The sequence below is a fragment of the Crassostrea angulata genome, chromosome 10, assembly GCF_025612915.1.
Source record: "Crassostrea angulata isolate pt1a10 chromosome 10, ASM2561291v2, whole genome shotgun sequence".
NCBI classification, from domain to species: Eukaryota; Metazoa; Mollusca; class Bivalvia; order Ostreida; family Ostreidae; genus Magallana; species Magallana angulata.
Window position 1 is genome coordinate 38,550,588 of NC_069120.1, and position 21,468 is coordinate 38,572,055.

The window sequence follows — 21,468 nt, forward strand, 5'->3', positions numbered from 1 at the left end:
ATGCGACAGGCGCATACAATTACCTTTGTGACGTCATGGAAAAGTTAATAGAAAATTGAACGTTAATTTTTCGCTATTCTGTAGGTTCATATATGGAAACATATTTTCAAATGTACCGGTAAATATGTGTACATATTATAAAATGTATGGTTGTAAAGGATGATGGATGGTCTTGAGCAATTGTATTGCATGTATATTATATTCTGTTTATACCAGTACTCTGTACATTAATCAGTAACAGATGATCAGTGTTGACAGTCCTGTGATACTCATAACTTGTTAATTATATTTTCTTGTTTATGTGTACCGGTATATTTATTACGGTAAGTACTTAACACGTTATTATTGGTATTTTTAATTTGTTATTTAGGCCATGTACGTGTTACCTGTATTTGGTTGAGTTAATATATTATATTACCTGTATTGTACTCCAAAATAAAAAAGCCAATTTTTATGAAAATCCTTTTATTCTAAAGATTTTGCCTTCATGTATACATTTTGTATGCTTTTATTGATACATTTTGTATGCCAATGCACGTTACATAGTATGACAATTAAAATCATGAAAAAGGAATTAGAAAGAAAGTAGTTCCTCTCTGAAACATGAGGTTTTTGTTCATTATAAAAAGATGAATTAAAGCTATTTTTACAAGTTGTGAATCTCTCTTTTCATTCTGGTCAGTAAAATATGTACTTAATTCTGATTCCATTACACAAGAATATTACTGTGGAATCATTAGATTTTGTGGTGGCTCAATTTTTGTGGAATTCTTTGGTAACTCTCATCCACAGATGAACATCCTCCATGAATTAATGAATTAGGGTAATAAAGTCATATTTCCTTTGGTAGGTATAGGAGAATTCATGAAACTATGTCCCCACGAACCTATAAAATTTAAGTAATCCACGAAATTGGCCCCCACAAAATTTATGATTCTGCAATAGTTTTCAAAATGCTTGCCTGGAAAACATGGTATTCTCTAGAATCAGTTTGTTTAACTTATAAAGTACATTTACAAAATCTATAGCACAGTGATGGAAAGTGTACATTGTATCACTCTCTACTAAGTGAAAAAAAAAAAGCAGTAATACTGGTAATTGCTTGGTTTAAGATATTTGGGGTATTTTAATACATATTCATGTACAAATAGCAAACAAATATCATTTTACAAGATTTTACAGTCATGATTGTGATGTAAAATGTATGGATACATAATTGATTAAATGTAAACAAATGGTAATACATGTAAATCTAAATATATAGCTTTGTGTATGGCACAACATACCCTCTTATTCAACCTACAGTTTTAAAGTTTATGTTTATATTTAAAAGAATTTATAGTACAACAGAATACATGTACTTATAAAGAATAAGATAAAGGTAATGAAAATTTGAAGCAGCAAACTGAGTTTACACATTATATGCAGTAAATGTATATACAAGAACATGTTTAATTTGCTCTTAAATCTCTTTTATACAAACAGCCTCAATGGGATATTCTAAAAAATCAAAATTTCTACAAAATATTTATAATACTAATAAATGTTCATCTAATATCGTAGAAATGTAAAATGTAAATCATTATCCTATATAGAAATACCGGTACACATATTTATCTCCTATCCGGAAAAAAACAAATTATTGGATTCTGGGATGTTGGCAACTTCAGCTTCTCTGTGCGAGCTCCCAAAAAGTTGAAACTGCAATGCAGCGTTGTTTAAAATATCATCCTGCCATTCAACCAGACAAAAGTAATATCATTGAATGGACAGTTTTATTCATTGAGCAGTTTGATTCTTTAATCAGCTGGTTACTGTGATCCCTGGAGTTTTCCCCTTCAGGGTAGGTCTCTGTCGATTTTGACAAGTCTGTCCACCACCTTCTGTATGGCTTGTAGAGTGGGGGAGCCCTCGTAATGCTCCACGAAATCTTTACCTTCGTCGCAACTCTTGGAGAGCTCTGGGTCAAGGGGAATGCACCCTGTAAGCACGAAGTACAGAAAATATCATAACTGATGAGAGAAATTTCAATAATTAAAATACAATTTGGTGTTCAAATAGCAGAGGAACAAGAGGCCCATGGGCCACATCGCTCACCTGAACAGCAGTTCCTTGTAACATTACATTTCATAGCATATGCTTTTTCTATTTTAAACATTGAACCCCTTTCTGGGGACCCAGTTATGGTCCGAGGTTTATGGTTGGCTTTAACAACATAAATAGTAACATAGGAATTAAAATGTGTAGCACTGCGGTGGGACCGCACGTACACAACCTGAAAAAGAAGAGAAGAGTTCCACTTCAAGAGGAATAACTCTCAGACTATACAGAACATCAAGAAAGATAACTCTTGGTTCCACTACATTAGAGTTTACACAATTTGAGGATCCTTGCAAAGTAATCTCACAAACTGTAGCATTATAGTTCTCGAGAAAAACTTTTTAAAAACATTTTCAATATATTTTTCTATGTTAAACTTTGAACCCCTCTTGGGGCCACAGTATTAGTCCAGTGCTAAAGTTTTAATTATTTGGAATCTACATTATTTAAGGATGCTTGCATAGTTATCTCACAAGCTGAAGCATTATAGTTCCCTAGAAAAAGATTTTTCAACATTTTCCCTCTATATTTCTATGCTAATTTAAACTTTGAACACCTCTTGGGGCCCCAGTATTAGATTGAGGTCACGGCTTTTTTAATTTCGAATCTACACTATTTGAGGGTGCTTACGTAGTTATCTGACAAATTGATGCATTGTAGTTCTCGAAAAGAAGATTTTTAAACATTTTCCATATATACCGGTACTTCTACATTTAACTTTAAACCCATCTTGGGTCCCTAGTATTAGTCCAAGGGTCACTATTTTAAAACTGTCGAACCTTCATTATCCAGGTTGTATGCATGATAGTAATCTCACAAATTGAAGCATTGTAGTTCTCGAGAAGAAGATTTTTTAACATGTTACTTTTATATTTCTATAATAAACTTTGACCCCATCTTGGGGCCCCAGTATTGGTCTGGGGTCACGATTTTACCAATTAGGAATCTACATAAGCGAAGGATGCATGCATAGAAATTCCACAAACTAAAACATTGTAGTTCTTGAGAAGAAAATTTTGAAACTTTTCCTTTATGTTTTTTAAAATGTTTAAATTTTGAACCCCTCTTGGTGCCCATCAATTGTCCGGGAGTTACAATTTTTTGAATCTACATTATTTAAGGATGTACATGTATGCATAGTAATATCCAAAACAGTTGCACTATAGTTCTTGAGAAGAAGATTTTAAAACATTTTCCTATATATGTTAAAATCTAAACCCCTACTGGGGCCCCAATTTTTGTTCCGGGGTCACGATTTTTACAATCTTCACTATATATACAACCTTTTGTGTATGTATTGGCATTTTTGGTGAAGTGGTTCTTGAGAAGAAAATTTTTAAACATTTTTCATATGTAGTTCTATGTTAAACTTTGAACCCCGCCTGGGGCCCCAGTTTTGGTCTGAGGGTCACGATTTTTACAATTTAGAATCTTCATTATACATTCAAGCTTTTGTGTAAATATTGGCATTTCTGGAGCAGTGGTTCTTGAGAAGAAGATTTTTTAAACATTTTCCTATGTATTTCTATGTTAAACTTTGAACCCCGCCTGGGGCCCCAGTTTTGGTCCAAGGGTCACGATTTTTACAATTTAGAATCTTCACAATATATACAAGCTTTTGTGTAAATATTGGCATTTCTGGTGCAGTGGTTCTTGAGAAGAAGATTTTTTAAACATTTTCCTATGTATTTCTATGTTAAACTTTGAACCCCGCCTGGGGCCCCAGTTTTGGTCCGAGGGTCATGATTTTTACAATTTAGAATCTTCACTATATATACAAGTTTTTTGTGTAAACATTGGCATTTCTGGTGCAGTGGTTCTTGAGAAGAAGATTTTTTAAACATTTTCCATATGTAGTTCTATGTTAAACTTTGAACCCCGCCTGGGGCCCCAGTTTTGGTCCGAGGGTCACGATTTTAACAATTTAGAATCTTCACTATATATACAAGCTTTTGTGTAAATATTGGCATTTCTGGTGCAGTGGTTCTTGAGAAGAAGATTTTTTAAACATTTTCCTATGTATTTCTATGTTAAACTTTGAACCCCGCCTGGGGCCCCAGTTTTGGTCTGAGGGTCACAATTTTTACAATTTAGAATCTTCACTATATATACAAGCTTTTGTGTAAATATTGGCATTTCTGGTGCAGTGGTTCTTGAGAAGAAGATTTTTAAAGACATGCACCCTATACTTACTGTTTCGCATTTATCTCCCTTTTGAAAAGGGCTGTGCCCTTTATTTTAACAATTTATAATCCCCTTTCCATAAGGATGCTTTGTACTAAATTTGGTTAAATTTGGCCCAGTGGTTTTTGAGAAGAAGTTGAAAATGTGAAAAGTTTACAGATGGACGGACGGACAGACAGACAGACAGACAGACAGACAGACGGACAGACGGACGGACGGACGGACGACGGACAACGGGTGATCAGAAAAGCTCACTTGAACCTTCGGTTCAGGTGAGCTAAAAAGTGTATGTTTACATGAAAAATGCATACAAGCTCAATCTTTATGAAGACTATATGCAAACTAAGAAAACCTCCAACATGTTAACGCCTATTCAGATTCAATCTTTTTCTATAGTAGTATGCATTTATTAAAAGCAATTACTTTCCTGACTCTACATTTACAAACCTCATATAAAATCTGCCAATGTGAATAGATTTTGTTTCAAAACTCCATGACTCACCTAAAAACGGTACATGGTATTCTTTCGCGAGTGCCTGACCCCCTCCTTTAGAAAACACATTTGTACATTCCTAGAGTAAAAAAAGAATCCATGTTTAAATGACAAATGCATTTACAACTTACAATTTAATGAAATTTTTGATTGAAAATACTCAGAGCTGCCCTTACAGTACAGTTCGGACAGACAAATCCACTCATGTTCTCAATGAGTCCAATAACAGGAATGTGGGTCTTTCTACAGAAAGTTATCTCCCTTTTCACGTCTCCCACTGACACCGCCTACAAAGAAATTTACCCCAAATAAATCAACACAAAATCAAATGATAAATACTCTGTTTTCAACAACGATACTGTAATAAAGTTTATCCATTATGATTTGTTTGAGTCATTTTTGTTCTGGGTCATACATGTACTAGATGATCATTAATTCATTGATTATTAAGTGTGTTCAATATTAGGTGGAAATTGATCGAGTTAGCACAGATCTAATTTAGCACATTTCTAAATCTATTCATTCATATATACCGCCAATTCGTTAGAATACTGTGGAATCATTTAAATTTGTGGGGGCCAATTTTCGTGGATTGCGAGTTTTTTGCTTGTTCATGGGGATGTAATTTCGTGGATGCGTCGGTTTTCAGTTTCAATAAGATAACAAACTCTTTCAAAATTTATTTTCGTTGAGGATGTAAATTCGGTGGGGAGAGCTACCCACGAATACCACGAAAATTGAGCCACCACGAATTCTAATGATTCCACAGTAAAATACACAGCCAAATGTAATATCTTTATTGTACTCCAACAGCAGTGTTCATGGCTGTACTAACGGTATTTCTAGCATTAATTAACATAGATCAGAATGGCTGGTGTTATAGTGATCCAAGTCCCAGATTTTACCTGTGGAGTTGTGACCAGAATGGCACCATCAGGATTGTAGGCCTTCAGATTCTCTATGGCACTGATGTGCTCATCTGTCGTTCCCGGGGGTGTGTCTATAATCAGGTAGTCCAAGTCTCGCCACACAACATCCTTCAAAAACTGTTTGATCATTGCTGTAAAATAAAACCAATTGATGGAATTTGTATGCTTCTTCAATTGTAGTTTTACTAGTTTATGAAGTTTCAAAATCTGTGTTTGCTAATTTACGTTAGATATGAAACTTTTTTTTGACAATTTTGTTAAAGGAAATAATCAATTAAAAGCTAAGCTCCTCTGATATGTGGTATAGTATAGATGTTATATACCTGTTTTCTTTGGACCTCTCCAAATGATGGCATCTTGTTCATTTTCCACCAGAAACCCAATTGACATTAGAGCCAGTTTCTGCTCTTTATCTACAAATACTGGTAGCCATCTGAAACATAAAACAATTCATGTACTTAATTTGAAGGGTTTTTTTCATTTTTTAAGTTTTTCGTCTTCATTTTGGAATGGTGTAAGTACCATTTACGACAAATCTACAATTTACATGTTGAACCCCTCCCCCCCAAAAGTACAAAGAGCAGCATCTTTTATCTACTCATTTAGTAATACATGTATTAAAATTACTTTTATGTGGGCAAAAATAATGTCTGTGTATTTCAAATATTACTCAATTTAATTTTTTTGCTTCCAATATTGGTATAATGAAAGTTTATTCATTTAACCATATTGTAGTCAAAAAGGTTATTGCAAAGCCCTGTGAATATCATCAAACTTATTAAATTCCCTATCAAAAAAAAGTAATTTTTCAATAAAATTTTAAAGATAAGGGGAATAAAAGTGACTTAATTGTGAGCATCACTTTAAGTGTGTTCTCTGTAACCATGCTTTACTGTAATGACCCTACCCTTCTGAGCACTGATGTATGTCCTGCTGATGGACGTTAAACATCCGTGGAATGCTGGGACCACACAGGTCTACATCAAGCAAGCCAACCTGTCCACAGAAAAAAAATCAATAATACATGTAAAACTAAATTTTTTTGGTAAACTTCACAAACATTTTTCTGTTCATGAATTTAAACAAGTGAAAAGCTGTCAATGTGACAGCAAACCGGGTTTTCTTTTATGTAAACTGTATCCATAATCCATGTCAACCCTTATCCAGTGAAATGGAGTACCCTACATGTATATGCAACATTTTGCCAAAAAATGACTAAGTTCAAAAGCTAGTATTTTTTTCATAAATTATCGGAAATCAAAATCCTAGCAATATGCACACCTCTGATATATGTACAATTGATCTGCAAAAGAACAACTTCCTATCTTGAGAACTGTAGGAGGAGTTATCAGTACAATGAGGGTACCCTATATGCAATATTTTGCCAAAAAATGACTAAGTTCAAAAGCTAGTATTTTTTTCATAATTTATCGGAAATCAAAATCCTAGCAATATGCACACCTCTGATATATGTACAATTGATCTGCAAAAGAACAACTTCCTATCTTGAGAACTGTAGGAGGAGTTATCCGTACAATGAGGGTACCCTATATGCAATATTTTGCCAAAAAATGACTAAGTTCAAAAGCTGGTATTTTTTCGATAAATTATCAGAAATTAAAATCCTAGCAATATGCACACCTCTGATATATGTACAATTGATCTGCAAAAGAACAAATTCCTATCTTGAGAACTGTAGGAGGAGTTATCCGTACAATGAGGGTACCCTATATGAAACATTTTGCCAAAAAATGACTAAGTTCAAAAGCTAGTATTTTTTTCATAATTTATCGGAAATCAAAATCCTAGCAATATGCACACCTCTGATATATGTACAATTGATCTGCAAAAGAACAAATTCCTATCTTGAGAACTGTAGGAGGAGTTATCCGTACAATGACGGTTCCCTGTATACATTTGGCAAAAAAAGACTAAGTTCAAAAGCTAGTATTTTTTCGATAATATATTGGAAATCAAAATCCTAGCAATATGCACACCTCTGATATATGTACAATTGATCTGCAAAAGAACAACTTCCTATCTTGAGAACTGTAGGAGGAGTTATCAGTACAATGAGGGTACCCTATATGCAATATTTTGCCAAAAAATGACTAAGTTCAAAAGCTAGTATTTTTTCGATAATATATTGGAAATCAAAATCCTAGCAATATGCACACCTCTGATATATGTACAATTGATCTGCAAAAGAACAACTTCCTATCTTGAGAACTGTAGGAGGAGTTATCAGTACAATGAGGGTACCCTATATGCAATATTTTGCCAAAAAATGACTAAGTTCAAAAGCTAGTATTTTTTCGATAAATTATCAGAAATTAAAATCCTAGCAATATGCACACCTCGGATATATGTACAATTGATCTGCAAAAGAACAAATTCCTATCTTGAGAACTGTAGGAGGAGTTATCCGTACAATGAGGGTACCCTATATGAAACATTTTGCCAAAAAATGACTAAGTTCAAAAGCTAGTATTCTTTTCATAATTTATCGGAAATCAAAATCCTAGCAATATGCACACCTCTGATATATGTACAATTGATCTGCAAAAGAACAAATTCCTATCTTGAGAACTGTAGGAGGAGTTATCCGTACAATGACGGTTCCCTGTATACATTTGGCAAAAAAAGACTAAGTTCAAAAGCTAGTATTTTTTCGATAATATATTGGAAATCAAAATCCTAGCAATATGCACACCTCTGATATATGTACAATTGATCTGCAAAAGAACAACTTCCTATCTTGAAAACTGTAGGAGGAGTTATCCGTACAATGAGGGTACCCTTTTGGCAGCCGCCCGCCTGCCCATTCGCCCGCCCGCCATTTTCACCATTTTAATAACCGGATTTTTCCGTTGGAAAACCCAGTTAAAAACCAAAGTTCTGACAGTTCCTAGAAAAGCTGTCAAATTTAACATTAATCTATATAATTCACATTTCGAATCTGTTTATGTTAATTTTTTAATAAAGCAAGTGCAAAAATTAGAACGGCAACGCTACTTTTTAAAAATAAAGAATATTAGATTTGCATTTAGATATAAAAAAGAACTATTGGTCTGTAATCACCCTCTAAACATCCTTGTATGTATATATCCCTGTACAATGTAATTACAATCTTTAGTGAATTTTCCCTCGATAAAAAGTAAATCTTTTTTTTTTTTTTTACTTTGGCATTGTTTTTCATGGATAGAAATGAAATGGGATTTCATGCAAATTAGAAGTTCTTCTTCTTGATTGATTCACCTTTTTCCCAGCATGCCTTAGTCCAAGAGCTATTTGCGTAGCCACTGTGCTTTTTCCAACACCTCCCTTTCCAGACATAACCAGAATGACATGACGAACAGCAGACAAATGGTCCACGTTAATATCTAAGAAATCAATTAATAGATATCATTACTGAGGCATCTCTCATCCTATAACATGTATCAGTATGTTGTACTATTCACCTGTGGTAATGGACACCTGCCCATTACAAGCACAAACCAATCAATGAAATTGGTGACAATGGTCATAAACTATGGGTACAATCACTGTACTATGGTGACAAGTAAGGGGCAGTCAATATATCTAAACATGTAACGTCAATATCTGGTCAAACATTATTACATAGAAACCAGTAAACAAGTGTTGCTGTATTGCTCATTAGTGTGTACCCTAAGCCATATTAATTATAGCCTGTCTTTTTATAGACATTGTGTTGTGCAACATGTTATGAAAAGTATCATTATCATATTCAAAACAATTTAGAAAGTGTATTCTTACTTGAATTTTTTGCGTCACTGTTTTACTGTTAGGCCTAATGTATCAGTGTGTTTTAGCAGAGATATTTATGTCTCTGGTTTTAGTTTTTAAAGGCGGAGTACAAACTAGAAACTTCGTAAAAATACACAAATTTCGTTTGTTGTCACTGTTTAAAAGTTTTTCATAAAGAAAGTCAATTTCATAAATAAAATTCCTTAACCAATAAAATTGGATTTTCCCGATAAATGAACACTAAGATCGATAGAAAAGTTACAACCACTTACCACTCATGGGCGCAGACATTGTTGTCTTTATCAATAACAAGCTTGTGTCTAGGTGAGAAAGACGCTTCTATGTCAGTGGAATCGGAATCGGTTGGGTTCATCGGTTGCACGAAAATGGAGCAGCTAATATCGAAATCGTCTCCTTACTTTTACCCCTTGTCACTGGGATTTACTGCTTTAGTTCTCATTTTTTCAGTTGTGTTTACTTACAAAAAATTGCAAAACAATCGGCACCCAGAGCCTCGATCTGAACGGCCAGCAAAAACCCAACAGCAGCAAAAGATGGATTGTGATAGTACAAACAATGAAGATAACCCTGGAGGTAAAACACTCTCTCTCTCTCTCCTCTCTCTCTCCCCTCTCTCTCTCTCTCCTCTCCATCCATCCGTCGTGTCTTTAATTGATATTATTTATATGACTTTTTAAGATGATAATGGACTGGAGAATTTAATTATTTGTACTTACAAGCAAAACCATGATTTTGTGAATCTTTTTTAGGTGGAGATGGTCCAGTATATCCACCAAATCTCCAGCCAGAAGTTGACCCTATGACTTACTGTGAACACATACAAAGTGAAGTGAAAAAGGCCAAGCAGCGAGTAACAGCCAAGAAATTCAACAAAGAACTGACAGAAGAACAAATAGAAGAGGAGAGAGAGGTTCAGAGGAAACAACTGCAGTCAATATTCGAGATGATGAAGACAGACAGTGAGAGGTTCGGAATCAGTAGCCTGGATGATGTTCAGAGTCAAATGAAACTGTATGCATAGTTCTGCCTTCTGTGTCTTTTTAACCAAATTTTTTTTTTATAGTTGTAGTTCATAGCGTGACATTTTCAGAATCTCAAAAAATCTGTTTTTAATGTGACATTTGGTTACTGTTTTAATGGCATAAAAAACTATGTGTGATCATTTTTTTTTATAATCAGGAATTTTAATTTTTGTACTTCAATGAAATTTAAAAAATGATTTACATTAATTTTTGTACTTCAATGAAATTTAAAAATTTGTTTTATCTCCACCATACAATGTAAAAGTTTTCAAAGCCTGTATTTATTGGTATTCTTATTTGTTAAAGAACAAATTCTAGATTATAATAAAACATCCCTTTTGCTCAGAATATTTTTTAAAACTATTACATTCCAATATTTGTTGTTGTTTAGATTGTAACAAAACTGTTATTTAAAAAAATGAAATGAATAGACAATATTTAATTGTTGTATATGTTTTGTGCTAATGTGTTGTAACTATGGTATTTTATCTATAGTTTGTTTGGCTTTAATGTTATCTTAGGCTGCTTCATACATGTTAAGGCATTACATGGAAGACAGGTATAGAAACAGGTTCTTTACCGAAATTATGTTTGTAAAATTAATAATAACTTTGAATAATTAAAAATTTTGTATTCTTGTTAATTTATAGATTCTAATTTAGTGCAATGATGTGTTTCGAAACACTGCCTGTACACATTGATTAAAAAGCATTTGTTTGAAGAATGAAATATTGATTTAATTAAGATACTAATTAAAAGAATTTTCGTGAAAAGGAATATTGATTTTTTGTTCATAATCTTTATTTAATAAACTTAAGATACTAATTAAATGTATTTGAAGTGACAAGTTGTGCAATATTCCATGTATGATCTCATTTGCTAAATTCATTTGCATTTAATACTTTTATGGCATAGAAATTGAATTGTGTTGGAAAATTTCATTGGCAAAGTTTGTGAATAATTTTAACTATAAAAGATAGTCTTGCTGTTGGAATAGCATTTATAATGGTGCAAAATTCAACAAATAAACCAGTGACAATAAATGTAGTTACAGATATAGGCTTTCCTTGATGATTTTACCAGTTGAAATCGGTCATTGTTATGAATTGATTATGCAATTAAAACAGAAGAATTTTGTTTCAAGTCATCATGTTCTTTTCCGTCCTTGATCTTTCTTTTTCTCTAGTTCAGTCCGTTTAAAATTTGTTTGTGTTAAAAGTTATTGTTTACTGTTTTGTTTTTTTTATCAATAAAATATTACTATTTTATTTTTCTTTTATTTCCATTTACATATAATATATAGTGTAAGCGTTGCTCTCATTTTGCACATGTTCGAAAATCAGGCGAAGAAAAAATGTGCCAAATGTGACTTGCCCAGGTAAAATAATTAGGGTCTTACTCTTCAGATGCTCTAAAGTGATCTTTCTGTTCATCAATTTTATTTGTCCAGAGTATTTCTCATTGGCTAAGTTGGGTTCGAACTTAGACCATACTGACGGAAGAGGTTGTGCAGTGACCGTGAGCCAATTTTATGGATCAAAGTTCAATGCCAAAAATCATCTGTGTAAAATCCTTTCCTGGAGCATATTTTAACTCCCATAGGTTCAGTTGGGATCAAATTTTCCCCATACCCTGGCAGGAAGGAAAGGTTGTGTTTGAACCAATTTTACAGATTTAAAGGTCAAGATCAAAAACATCTTGGTAAAATCCTTGCTGAAACTCTTATCTTAACGTCCTCAACATGTCTTATAAACTTTGACCCTTTGAGATGGTCACCATCTGAACAATGTTTAGTTACTCTAAGTATCATAGTTGAAGCAAAGGTTCAATTCAAATCTATCAACCCCGATAAAGAAAGAAAGAAACTTGAGCAAGGAAAAGCAAGATTCGTTTGAGTAATTAATGCAAGATTACAAAGAACAGACTGTGTACAAAAACAACTTTCAATATAACAGTTACTGTGGTTTTTATTTTATTTTATTTTTTTTTTTATTTTTTTTTTACAAAAATGGAATTAAGTTGCTTGGGTAAGCCCAGGAAATATTGATAATTGAAATTTTTTGGTGGTTGAGAAAGCTTTAAATCTTGCTACAATTTTACTCTAATATTTTTCTGAAGGTAATTTGACAATATCAATGATAAATTCTTCGACAAATTTTTATTTTGTTAAAGAGATTTATTTAAAACAAGTCAATTATTTTTCTGTGTAAGCTATAGTGTACCCTTAGATAGCCTAAGTTTTGCGATTGTCTTCACAATCCTCATTTATATATTTATCCGTAATTGAATAGAATTTGTACCGAACGTTAATGAAGAAGCAAACGGGGACATATTTAAGGAACAGGGAATCATTCTTAGAGTATTATGAGGTGATAAATTGGTCGGGGCGTGGTCAAATCCAATAAAACCCTTCGGGCTTTATGATGGATTTGATCACGCTCCGACCGAAATTATCACCTCATAATATTTAAAGAATGATTCATTATTACTTATATTTATATTATTTCCATTTTGTACACTTTAAAACAACATGAATTTAAAACCACTATTTTTTTATGTAGCACATGCTATGTATTACTACGCGGCACAGCCAATACCGTTTTTCAATTAATGCTCTAAGACACGCCCATTTTGTGTCACTCGTGTTTTATGATGTTATTGGGTTTTAGGGTTTAAAGTCGATTCGTAATGTTATCACAGACAAAAACAGTGAAAAAAATAAATATAAACGCATAATAATCATGAGATTTTAATATCATGCAAAGACTTTTCTTCCTTTTTTCTCTTTTTTTTGGGGGGGGGGGGGTGAGGGATTGATGTGAAAATATTATACCCCTTGTTAAATTCGATTGTAAATGCCACATTGTAATTTTTAAATAAATATTATTGCAAACTGAAGACGAAATTTGGCTTCAACATTATTTATGACAAATGTTATGCCAATTTAAACGATTTAAATTTTGATTTTTTTAAACATTCCTGAACATTACTTCACGACTTATAATCAAATGAAAACTAGTGTAAAAGTAATAAATTACGATGTATTCCCCAAGAACCCAAATATTGTCCTCTAGTTATTTGAGATTTAGTACAGAAGAAATATTATTAGAAAGTACATTGTAACTGATACTAGCCGACTTCCATGGCTTATTTACATTATAGAAGACCACCCCAAAATGTGCTAAAGATGCATACATCAAATGTAATTTTTGTCAACCAAATTTTTCCATAGAATAAAATATATAAGCATTTCCAAGAGAAACAGTTATAAATTTTGCCCAACTTTGAGCTTTGTTGCTACAAATAATTTTACCCAATACAAGTACCTGAATCAAAAATATTCCAATGAGTCCAAGATCATTTGCAATGAAATAGAACAACAGATTGCGTTAATAAAGGTCGTTTATTCAATGAACCAAATTCGTATTGTTTTAATTGAAAACAATACATTGAGCAAAAAAAATCGAAAATCAAAATGTAATATTGCATGAAAATCTTCAACCTGCATGATGAAAGATATGTACGTGTTCGTTTCAAATACACAAAAAATTGCTTTGAAGATATTGAAATACTGATTGATCGTTTTTATAATCCACTGTCATCCAATGCCACACAATAAAATGGTTAATTCTCCCCATTCGGGAACAAGGTTTTTTTCCGTTGACGGTTCCAAGAGCACCAATCCACCTCTCAGGACAAAATCAATATCGGAGTTTCAGTCTGATTCAAATTCATGTATATGTACGTGTAGTTGTTTGGTGGAAAACACGATCTTCAGTACCGGTATTTTGGATGGAGTGCGTTGGCAAGTTTGTTGGTTTCCATTTTTATGGTAGCGAACAATATAATCAATCTGTGTGTATCTGACTATTTGAAGTTTATACACACGATTCTATATCAGGAATCATTCTTTGAGTATTATGAGGTGATAATTTCGGTCGGGGCGTGATCAAATCCAATAAAGCCCGAAAGGCTTTATGATAGATTTGATCACAACCCGACCGAAATTATCACCTCATAATATTCAAAGAATAATTCCTTATTACTTATATTTATATAATTTTAAACCATCGTATAAATAAGCAAACCCTGCTGGCGTCTCAATTTGGCTTTATAAGTTATATAGTTCAAAATCGATACGTAGTGTTATCACAGGCAAAGACATTGAAGAATGTAAATATACAGCTGTATAGTTCACAAGCATCAACAGATATGGTTATTCTAGACGAAGCATTTAATGTAGGGATTCGGATCTGATCGGGAGTAGAGCATTAAAGCGAATGACTGGAGAAACTGTTCTCCTGACAGTTTAACTGAAACAAGTTTGTTTGATTCCATGAAATATATTACAGATTACAATGGAACACACCGGTACTGTCAACTGAACAGAATTATCAAATGTATATTTGCAGGTCTGAGCTCCAGGTCTGAAAAAACTACAGACCAGCAGCTATATCACATGCTGATCTTTATTTTATTTCATAAATATGAAAATATTATAGGCATGTTACATAATAAAGGGTTTAAAGGGATCAAATATCGAAATCATATCTTGAGAGGGAGAAATTTTGAAATCCCATTATATTTTGGTAAACTTTTTTCGAGTACCATGAAAAATCTGATGGCGAGCATACTTATTTCACTCAGTAGATGTTTCACATTCACGGTGTGATTTTATCATGTTCAAGTTCATTATTTCAGTAAGGCAGTTTTCTCATAGATTTATATTTATTATAGTTTACATTATAATAACGAAATATTGATGAGTACATACATTATAGACAAAAGCAAGTATGTTAATTGTAGTAGGTCGTACGTGCTCGTTTCATATTGACATAATATCTACAGACTTTTTTTTGGGGGGGGGGAGGGGGGGGGGGGCAGAAAATAGGAAAATGAAGCAATCGTTCAATACTTTTCCAAGATATTTGAGAAAAGGAACAAGGTTTTGCATGAACGAATTAAATTTTTTTGATAAATCAAAAAAAAAAAAATTCTTTTTGGTTAGAATGTCAACATTTCTAGTAGTGAGTTGTAATTTAATGAATGAAAAGAAAAATTGTTTTTCAATATATAATTTGTAATTGAAACGTAATAAATCTCCGTTTCAAAAATAGAGCGTTTATTTCAAAACAAACGAGAAATGTTTAACCGCTATGGCTTTCATACTGGCTATATTAAAACCACCATTAAGACTGATTCTGTTGAAGAAATACCGATACTGAATTCCTTGGGGGACGTAAAAAAAAAGTAGTGATATTTGCGTTTACATGGACATATATTCAACTATACATGATCTTATGCAAAAGCGAAGTAATGCAATATCTCTGAGTGACATATTGCATGGTGTTACATTAATCTACACTTCGATGTTTCTAAGACGGTGTTGAAAGGGTCATACAAGCCCGAATGGTAAGGGATATTTTTAATCTTTCTGACTTTGGTACTGTAGTGATTTAGAGGATATAATTACATGTATATAAACGCATTCTTGTGAGGCCAATCTTTTTGATTTGTTGAATTGGAGGAAAAGATTAGGTGTGTATATTTTTTTGGCTTATGGTGAAATTAAGTTTTCTTAATTATGTAAATTAAACATATTTACAAATCAGTCCAAAGACACAGACTTCTTAAGTATAAAAATATTTCTTGCTGATACAATTGTGATCATAGGATCATAACAGGTGCAAAGACATAAAAAAGTTAAATATTTTATTCTTTTTTTCTTGGGATCGTGAGACAAAATAAGTTTATATTAATGATTAGCAAAGTTGTCTTTCACTAACATTAAAATCAATGACTCGTGGATTTGGATTTTTTTTTCTATGGTTATTTTAACAATAATTTTTTTTTTTTGGTGTTTCGTGCGAATTTGAAAGTAGCGAATAGATCTATACAGATAAATTTATGACCTGCCGAGGGCTATGCAATTTTTGTCTGCAAAGATCGATATGGAGCTGCTGGAGTTGCCATTGAAGATAAATGTATAGGTATACTACGCTACCAACCCCAACCCCAACCCTCACCCCCACCCCACCCACTGATTAAGATTTTTCTTGATTTGGGGAAGTTTCTTTTTTCTTTCTTTTTTTTTTTGCTCGGCAAGTTGTTTTATTTTTTGGATGAGCCCCCCACCCTTTTTTTATAAAGCCAGAAAAGTGCTGACTATTTTCTTTAAAAAAAAAAGAGTTCTTGATAAATTGAGTGAAAGGTTTTCATGTTGATACCCTTTAATTTCAATAAACACAAACGGTATATATTTAGAGAAGTGTAAAAACCATTAAGACCTATATAAAAAACAAACTTAAAATCCCCCAAAACAAAACATACTTTGCCTGACTATAGTCATAAAGAGCCAAATGTTAGATTGTTGTTAAGTTGTAACAAAGAATAACTGTTTACATAATATACGTACGTACCTCATCCTATAATGATTCAGCCGAGGTATGCCGACTGATGGAAGGTTAGCTAAATTTTTTTGCATTCATTGATTTAAATTTATGAAAGACTTGTACAGGTATATCTTTAACCTTTGTAAGAGTTTTGAATTATTATAATAATAAACATGTTGTAGACGAGCAGCCAATGCAATGATGAAATATCTAATTATATCCCTGGTGATATCAAACCTGATGATCACCACGATTGCAACAACAACGAACAACCGAGTCCTTTTAAGTAGTGTATTGGTTGGATCTGCACTAGCGGCGTCTGTTTGTAGGTACAGCACATTAATATGGTAGATATACAGTACATCAGAAATGTTGTACGCGACTGTGACAAAATTTTGTTCATTCGGCAAACCTCGACCGATTCCGTTACCTGCATCAGATACGAATCGGCCGAGGTGTGTCCAGTGGATTTTTGTTGTCGGAAACTATCTGATTACATATAGCCTAAAGTTTATTTTCTTTCAACGCCCCGTTTTGGGAATATAAAATAAATAAACGTTTACATCATCGATTTAAGGGGAGAGGTGTTCGAAGATTTTGTTAACAGCACATCCCGTTTTTTAATTCACAAAGGTTAAAAATAAATGAATTCGTCACCTGGATTTGAAAAGAGGGTTTTAAATGTACATATTGTATAAAGTATATATGCATATAACCTAATATGCAAAAACGGTATGAATATCGTAAAACTGATAAAAACATTTTATACAGAGTGAAGTGAACATGCATCACAGAAATCATTGTTTTCTAAAGCATATTGAATAAAAAAAATACATATTATTTAAAAAAACATTTACATGAACGAAAAACTCAAATTCACACTTTCATAAAAAAAAAATGTATTGTAAAAAGCCTTAATTCAGCAATGATTATTTTCCTTTTCAGATGGGTACTACAACTTCAGTCCAGAAGAGTTGGCCGTGCTTACGACGGCGGTACTTGTTTTACACTTCCCTGGAAACCAGAACACAGCAGAAGGTGGGTGAATAATATGTAGTATTAGGAGGTTCTGTTTCGTGACGAATAGTATAGATAAATAAAATGAGGTGATTTTTTTTCCAAACCCCAAAGCAACATCAAGGCAATATCATATGAAACTGAAAGATTATAATCTAAACTGTCCCATTGATTAACATTCTTTAAATGCGCAAATATGATCCCAAAATATTATACTAAAATAATGTTAACGTATTATGTACCGGTATCTGTAACAATAATCGATTAATGTAATTCCCGAGTATCTCTACGTTATTAATAGTAATAAAAGTCAAAACCAATATTGATACGGTCTACGCTACGTGGATGTATCACAAATAGAGAATTCAATACTAGTATACTAGTATTCTTAATTTGAAACAGAGACTCATTTTGAAGTCCATTTTTTTAAACAGTATCATGCGCAGTCCCGGGGTATACGTATAACTCTTTATTGGGATGTTATCGTATTCAAAACGAACCTGGATTGCCCTATGATGATGCTAAACAAGAGTGTGTCAACGATGGCGGCCGGCTTTTGTTGGTAAATTCGGCAGCAGAAGCCACAGAACTTGCGTCATTACTAAGTAAGAATTACAGTTTTTTACTGGTTAGTTTGTCTTTAAATTCGAGTTGATACACAATATAAATAAAAACTTAATTAGAGTCAATAGAATAGCTGATGATCCATTTATACTCAGTGAAAAATGCAAAGTTCTTGTTTATATTTAACTACCGGTATCAATGAAATCAACAGTCCATTGTTTAGGAAAAAAAATAATATGTGTATCATTTACCACAACATGAAAACATTCATGATTACAACAGCACGTTTTTGGGAATGTAATCACGCGTGGAAGAGTGGATCTGTGCATTCAATTTTAAGATTAGTGTATCCGCAACATAAAAATGTTCTTTGAAAAAAAATGAGATGATGCTGACTATTATTTATTCTTAGAATGATACATTTAATTCGATTTCCTTTAAAAAAATTATAATTACTTAAAACGAATGATATATAGTGAAATATGAGCAGCTTTTATCTGGAAATATCACATTCCATAACTAAAATAGCGGGTAAAATTTTATAATAACATCCTAGAGACCTCCTCTTTAGACTGAAACTGAATCAACAATTTTCAGACATTGCTCAAACAATAATCGTACAAAGAACACCTCCATTAAACAATATCCCTACTTTGATTTAGCAATGCACCCAATCTAAATAAAATTAGATCTAATAGGAGCGGATCAAAGATCTAATTTTAATTAGATTGCATTGCACCACAATGCAAGATTTTTTAACATTCTTCAAAAGTTTCCATCATACTTTGTTTTCTTTTAGCGCAAGCGTCGGTCGGTGGCGCATGGATACAAGGTACACGGGCGACCGTCTCGTCGCCATGGTTGACTGACGCTGGTGAACCCTTGCCCTATATAGGCACTTATGTTGATAGTGCTTCTTCTTTGGCATTGGGAATGGGGATAGGAAGTGACGTAGTATTCGCTCCGGCGGATGTATTTTCTCCACTTTCTTTTGTTTGTGCAATATGATATGCTGGAAAATAAAGAACAAATTGGAGTTTTTTAAATTTCATTTTCTATTCAATTTTTTTAATTTTTTGAAATCATGAAAAAAGATTGACTTAAACAAAATAAGACTTCATTCCTGACTAAAATACTAATTTTTGGGAACTCCATCAAGATTTGAAAAATTCTTTTAGGTCACACAATTGTTCCTGTGTAATGGACAGCTTGTCTTATTATCTACAATGTGTGTTACTGTTGCTTTTTAATACCATATCATCAAATGAGTATATAACCTGATCTTTTACTCTCTAAACAAATAATAAGTTACCTATAACTGTATTTGAAATATCTGAAAATTAAGAATTATGCGATACACAACACAGTCACATAACTGTAACGGCTATTGTGAATCTAATGTACGGGGTATTATGAATTAAATGGGGGGGGGGGGGGGGGGGCTTACATACATCATTGCAGGGGCTGCCACGTAGTGATGAGAAAATAAACAGAAGCTGAAATGTTACATACATATCTGTTAAATACATACAGAAGCTGGGTTAGCACTTTTCAGTACTATCAGTTCTTTGATTTCCTCTGTTTTCATTTAAACTGTATTATTTCCATTGATTTAAAAAAATCAATTATTTTGTACCAGTTTCAATTTTACATCGTAGAATATAAATTGGAAAATCAAGTGTTACTACTGTACAAATACTAATTCTTTTGAACTATGCCATACGCATATGAGCCTTACGAAATGAGCTCGTTGTTACAAAGATATCCAGACATGCGCGGCAGATGTTTTGTGCCATGCAACCTGTCAACAGAATTGGTAAATTGGTTCAACATATTGCTGCATTGTTTCTAGGTATACATTTACTTGTATTCGAAATGAGACAATGCGCGTTTCACAGTTTTTAAAATATGATACGCCATTGGTCAAACTGTTAAGACAGCTGGATGGTGATGCCTATTTTAAAGCTATATCTATCTCCTAAAAAATGAAGAGCTTTGTATGAAGATATAGAAAAATGTTCAAATTTCATAGCTAAATTAAGATATTTGGATATTTTCTTTACTAGATAAAAGTGTATAGTCAAAAATATCTTCTTTTTTTTTAAAGATTAAGGCAAATCTGATGGTTGATTTGTTGACAATCCAGATGTATGCATGGGTGTCTGTTAATTGAAACATTTTAGTGGCTGAAAGATCCCTTTATGTTTTAAACATTTTCAATATATATTTTTTTTCTAATCAACTGTCTGTGGTACTTTTATTCATTTTTGATGTAATTAATGAAGTTTCTATATTTAACGTTTTTCAGTAAAGTTCAATTGACATTTTTTTTAGCATTTTTATTACATTAACTTTACTATCGTTACGGGTTTTGGTGGTTTTTTTTTGTTTGTTTGTTTGTTTGTTTTTATCTTATTTCACTGTAAAGAAACATATTGAATAAATTCAATGCAGATTTTTAAATATTCTTCCATTCACGCATGCTCGCTCACTCACGTTCAACTTTAAAAATTAAAAATATCTAAAAAAAATACCACTCTGTATAAAAAATCAAAACAATGACATTTTTCTAAATAAAAGTTAATGTAAACAGTTGTCGAAGATATTCACACAAACGATGCAGTGATTCAAATAATGCATACATTTACCTGTGTATTCCTTTAAATAAGGATCAATTAAATATAAAGTATAAACGTACGATATTACAGTTAAATGATGCATCGGCGTGCAGTATAAAATCAAGAACCAAAAACGGAACCAGTAGTCATGTTGTACATTAATCTTTATTTGATAAAATGAAATATATCGGAAAGGACATTACGGACACAAACAAGCATCAATGTTGATCGGTTAAAAAAGGATTTAACATAGAACAATTTTAACAAAACTTTGGACTTTCGGCAGGATGTAACTTATGTTAACCTGCATCAAAACAAGTTAAAATGACGCTGGTTTTAACTTTCAAGTGAAATTTACAC

At 32.7% G+C, this 21,468-nt stretch overlaps 3 protein-coding genes across 4 annotated transcripts; 2 read left to right on the forward strand and 1 right to left on the reverse strand.

Annotated features, from left to right (window-relative positions):
* Positions 1 to 448: 448 nt before the first annotated feature.
* LOC128165442 (cytosolic Fe-S cluster assembly factor NUBP2 homolog) lies at positions 449 to 9,865 on the reverse strand. The gene is made up of 8 exons (XM_052829977.1): positions 9,747 to 9,865; positions 8,965 to 9,089; positions 6,614 to 6,702; positions 6,030 to 6,139; positions 5,683 to 5,837; positions 4,954 to 5,064; positions 4,787 to 4,856; positions 449 to 1,981 (listed from the first exon to the last, which is right to left on the reverse strand). The coding sequence occupies exons 1-8, from the start codon at positions 9,763 to 9,765 to the stop codon at positions 1,839 to 1,841; spliced, it is 822 nt and encodes a 273-aa protein (XP_052685937.1). The 5' UTR covers positions 9,766 to 9,865; the 3' UTR covers positions 449 to 1,838.
* Positions 9,816 to 11,785, forward strand: LOC128165444 (matrix-remodeling-associated protein 7-like). Its single transcript, XM_052829980.1, has 2 exons — positions 9,816 to 10,068; positions 10,245 to 11,785. The coding sequence occupies exons 1-2, from the start codon at positions 9,816 to 9,818 to the stop codon at positions 10,514 to 10,516; spliced, it is 525 nt and encodes a 174-aa protein (XP_052685940.1). The 3' UTR covers positions 10,517 to 11,785.
* Positions 11,786 to 15,892: 4,107 nt separating this feature from the next.
* LOC128165443 (uncharacterized) lies at positions 15,893 to 19,843 on the forward strand. 2 transcript variants are annotated; one of them, XM_052829979.1, is made up of 5 exons: positions 15,893 to 15,929; positions 17,092 to 17,234; positions 17,855 to 17,947; positions 18,361 to 18,531; positions 19,290 to 19,843. In XM_052829979.1, the coding sequence occupies exons 2-5, from the start codon at positions 17,108 to 17,110 to the stop codon at positions 19,496 to 19,498; spliced, it is 600 nt and encodes a 199-aa protein (XP_052685939.1). In that variant the 5' UTR covers positions 15,893 to 15,929; positions 17,092 to 17,107; the 3' UTR covers positions 19,499 to 19,843. The 2 variants fall into 2 exon arrangements, with proteins under 2 accessions (XP_052685939.1, XP_052685938.1); XM_052829978.1 differs by lacking the exon at positions 15,893 to 15,929 and adding an exon at positions 15,971 to 16,055.
* The last annotated feature ends 1,625 nt before the right edge of the window (positions 19,844 to 21,468 follow it).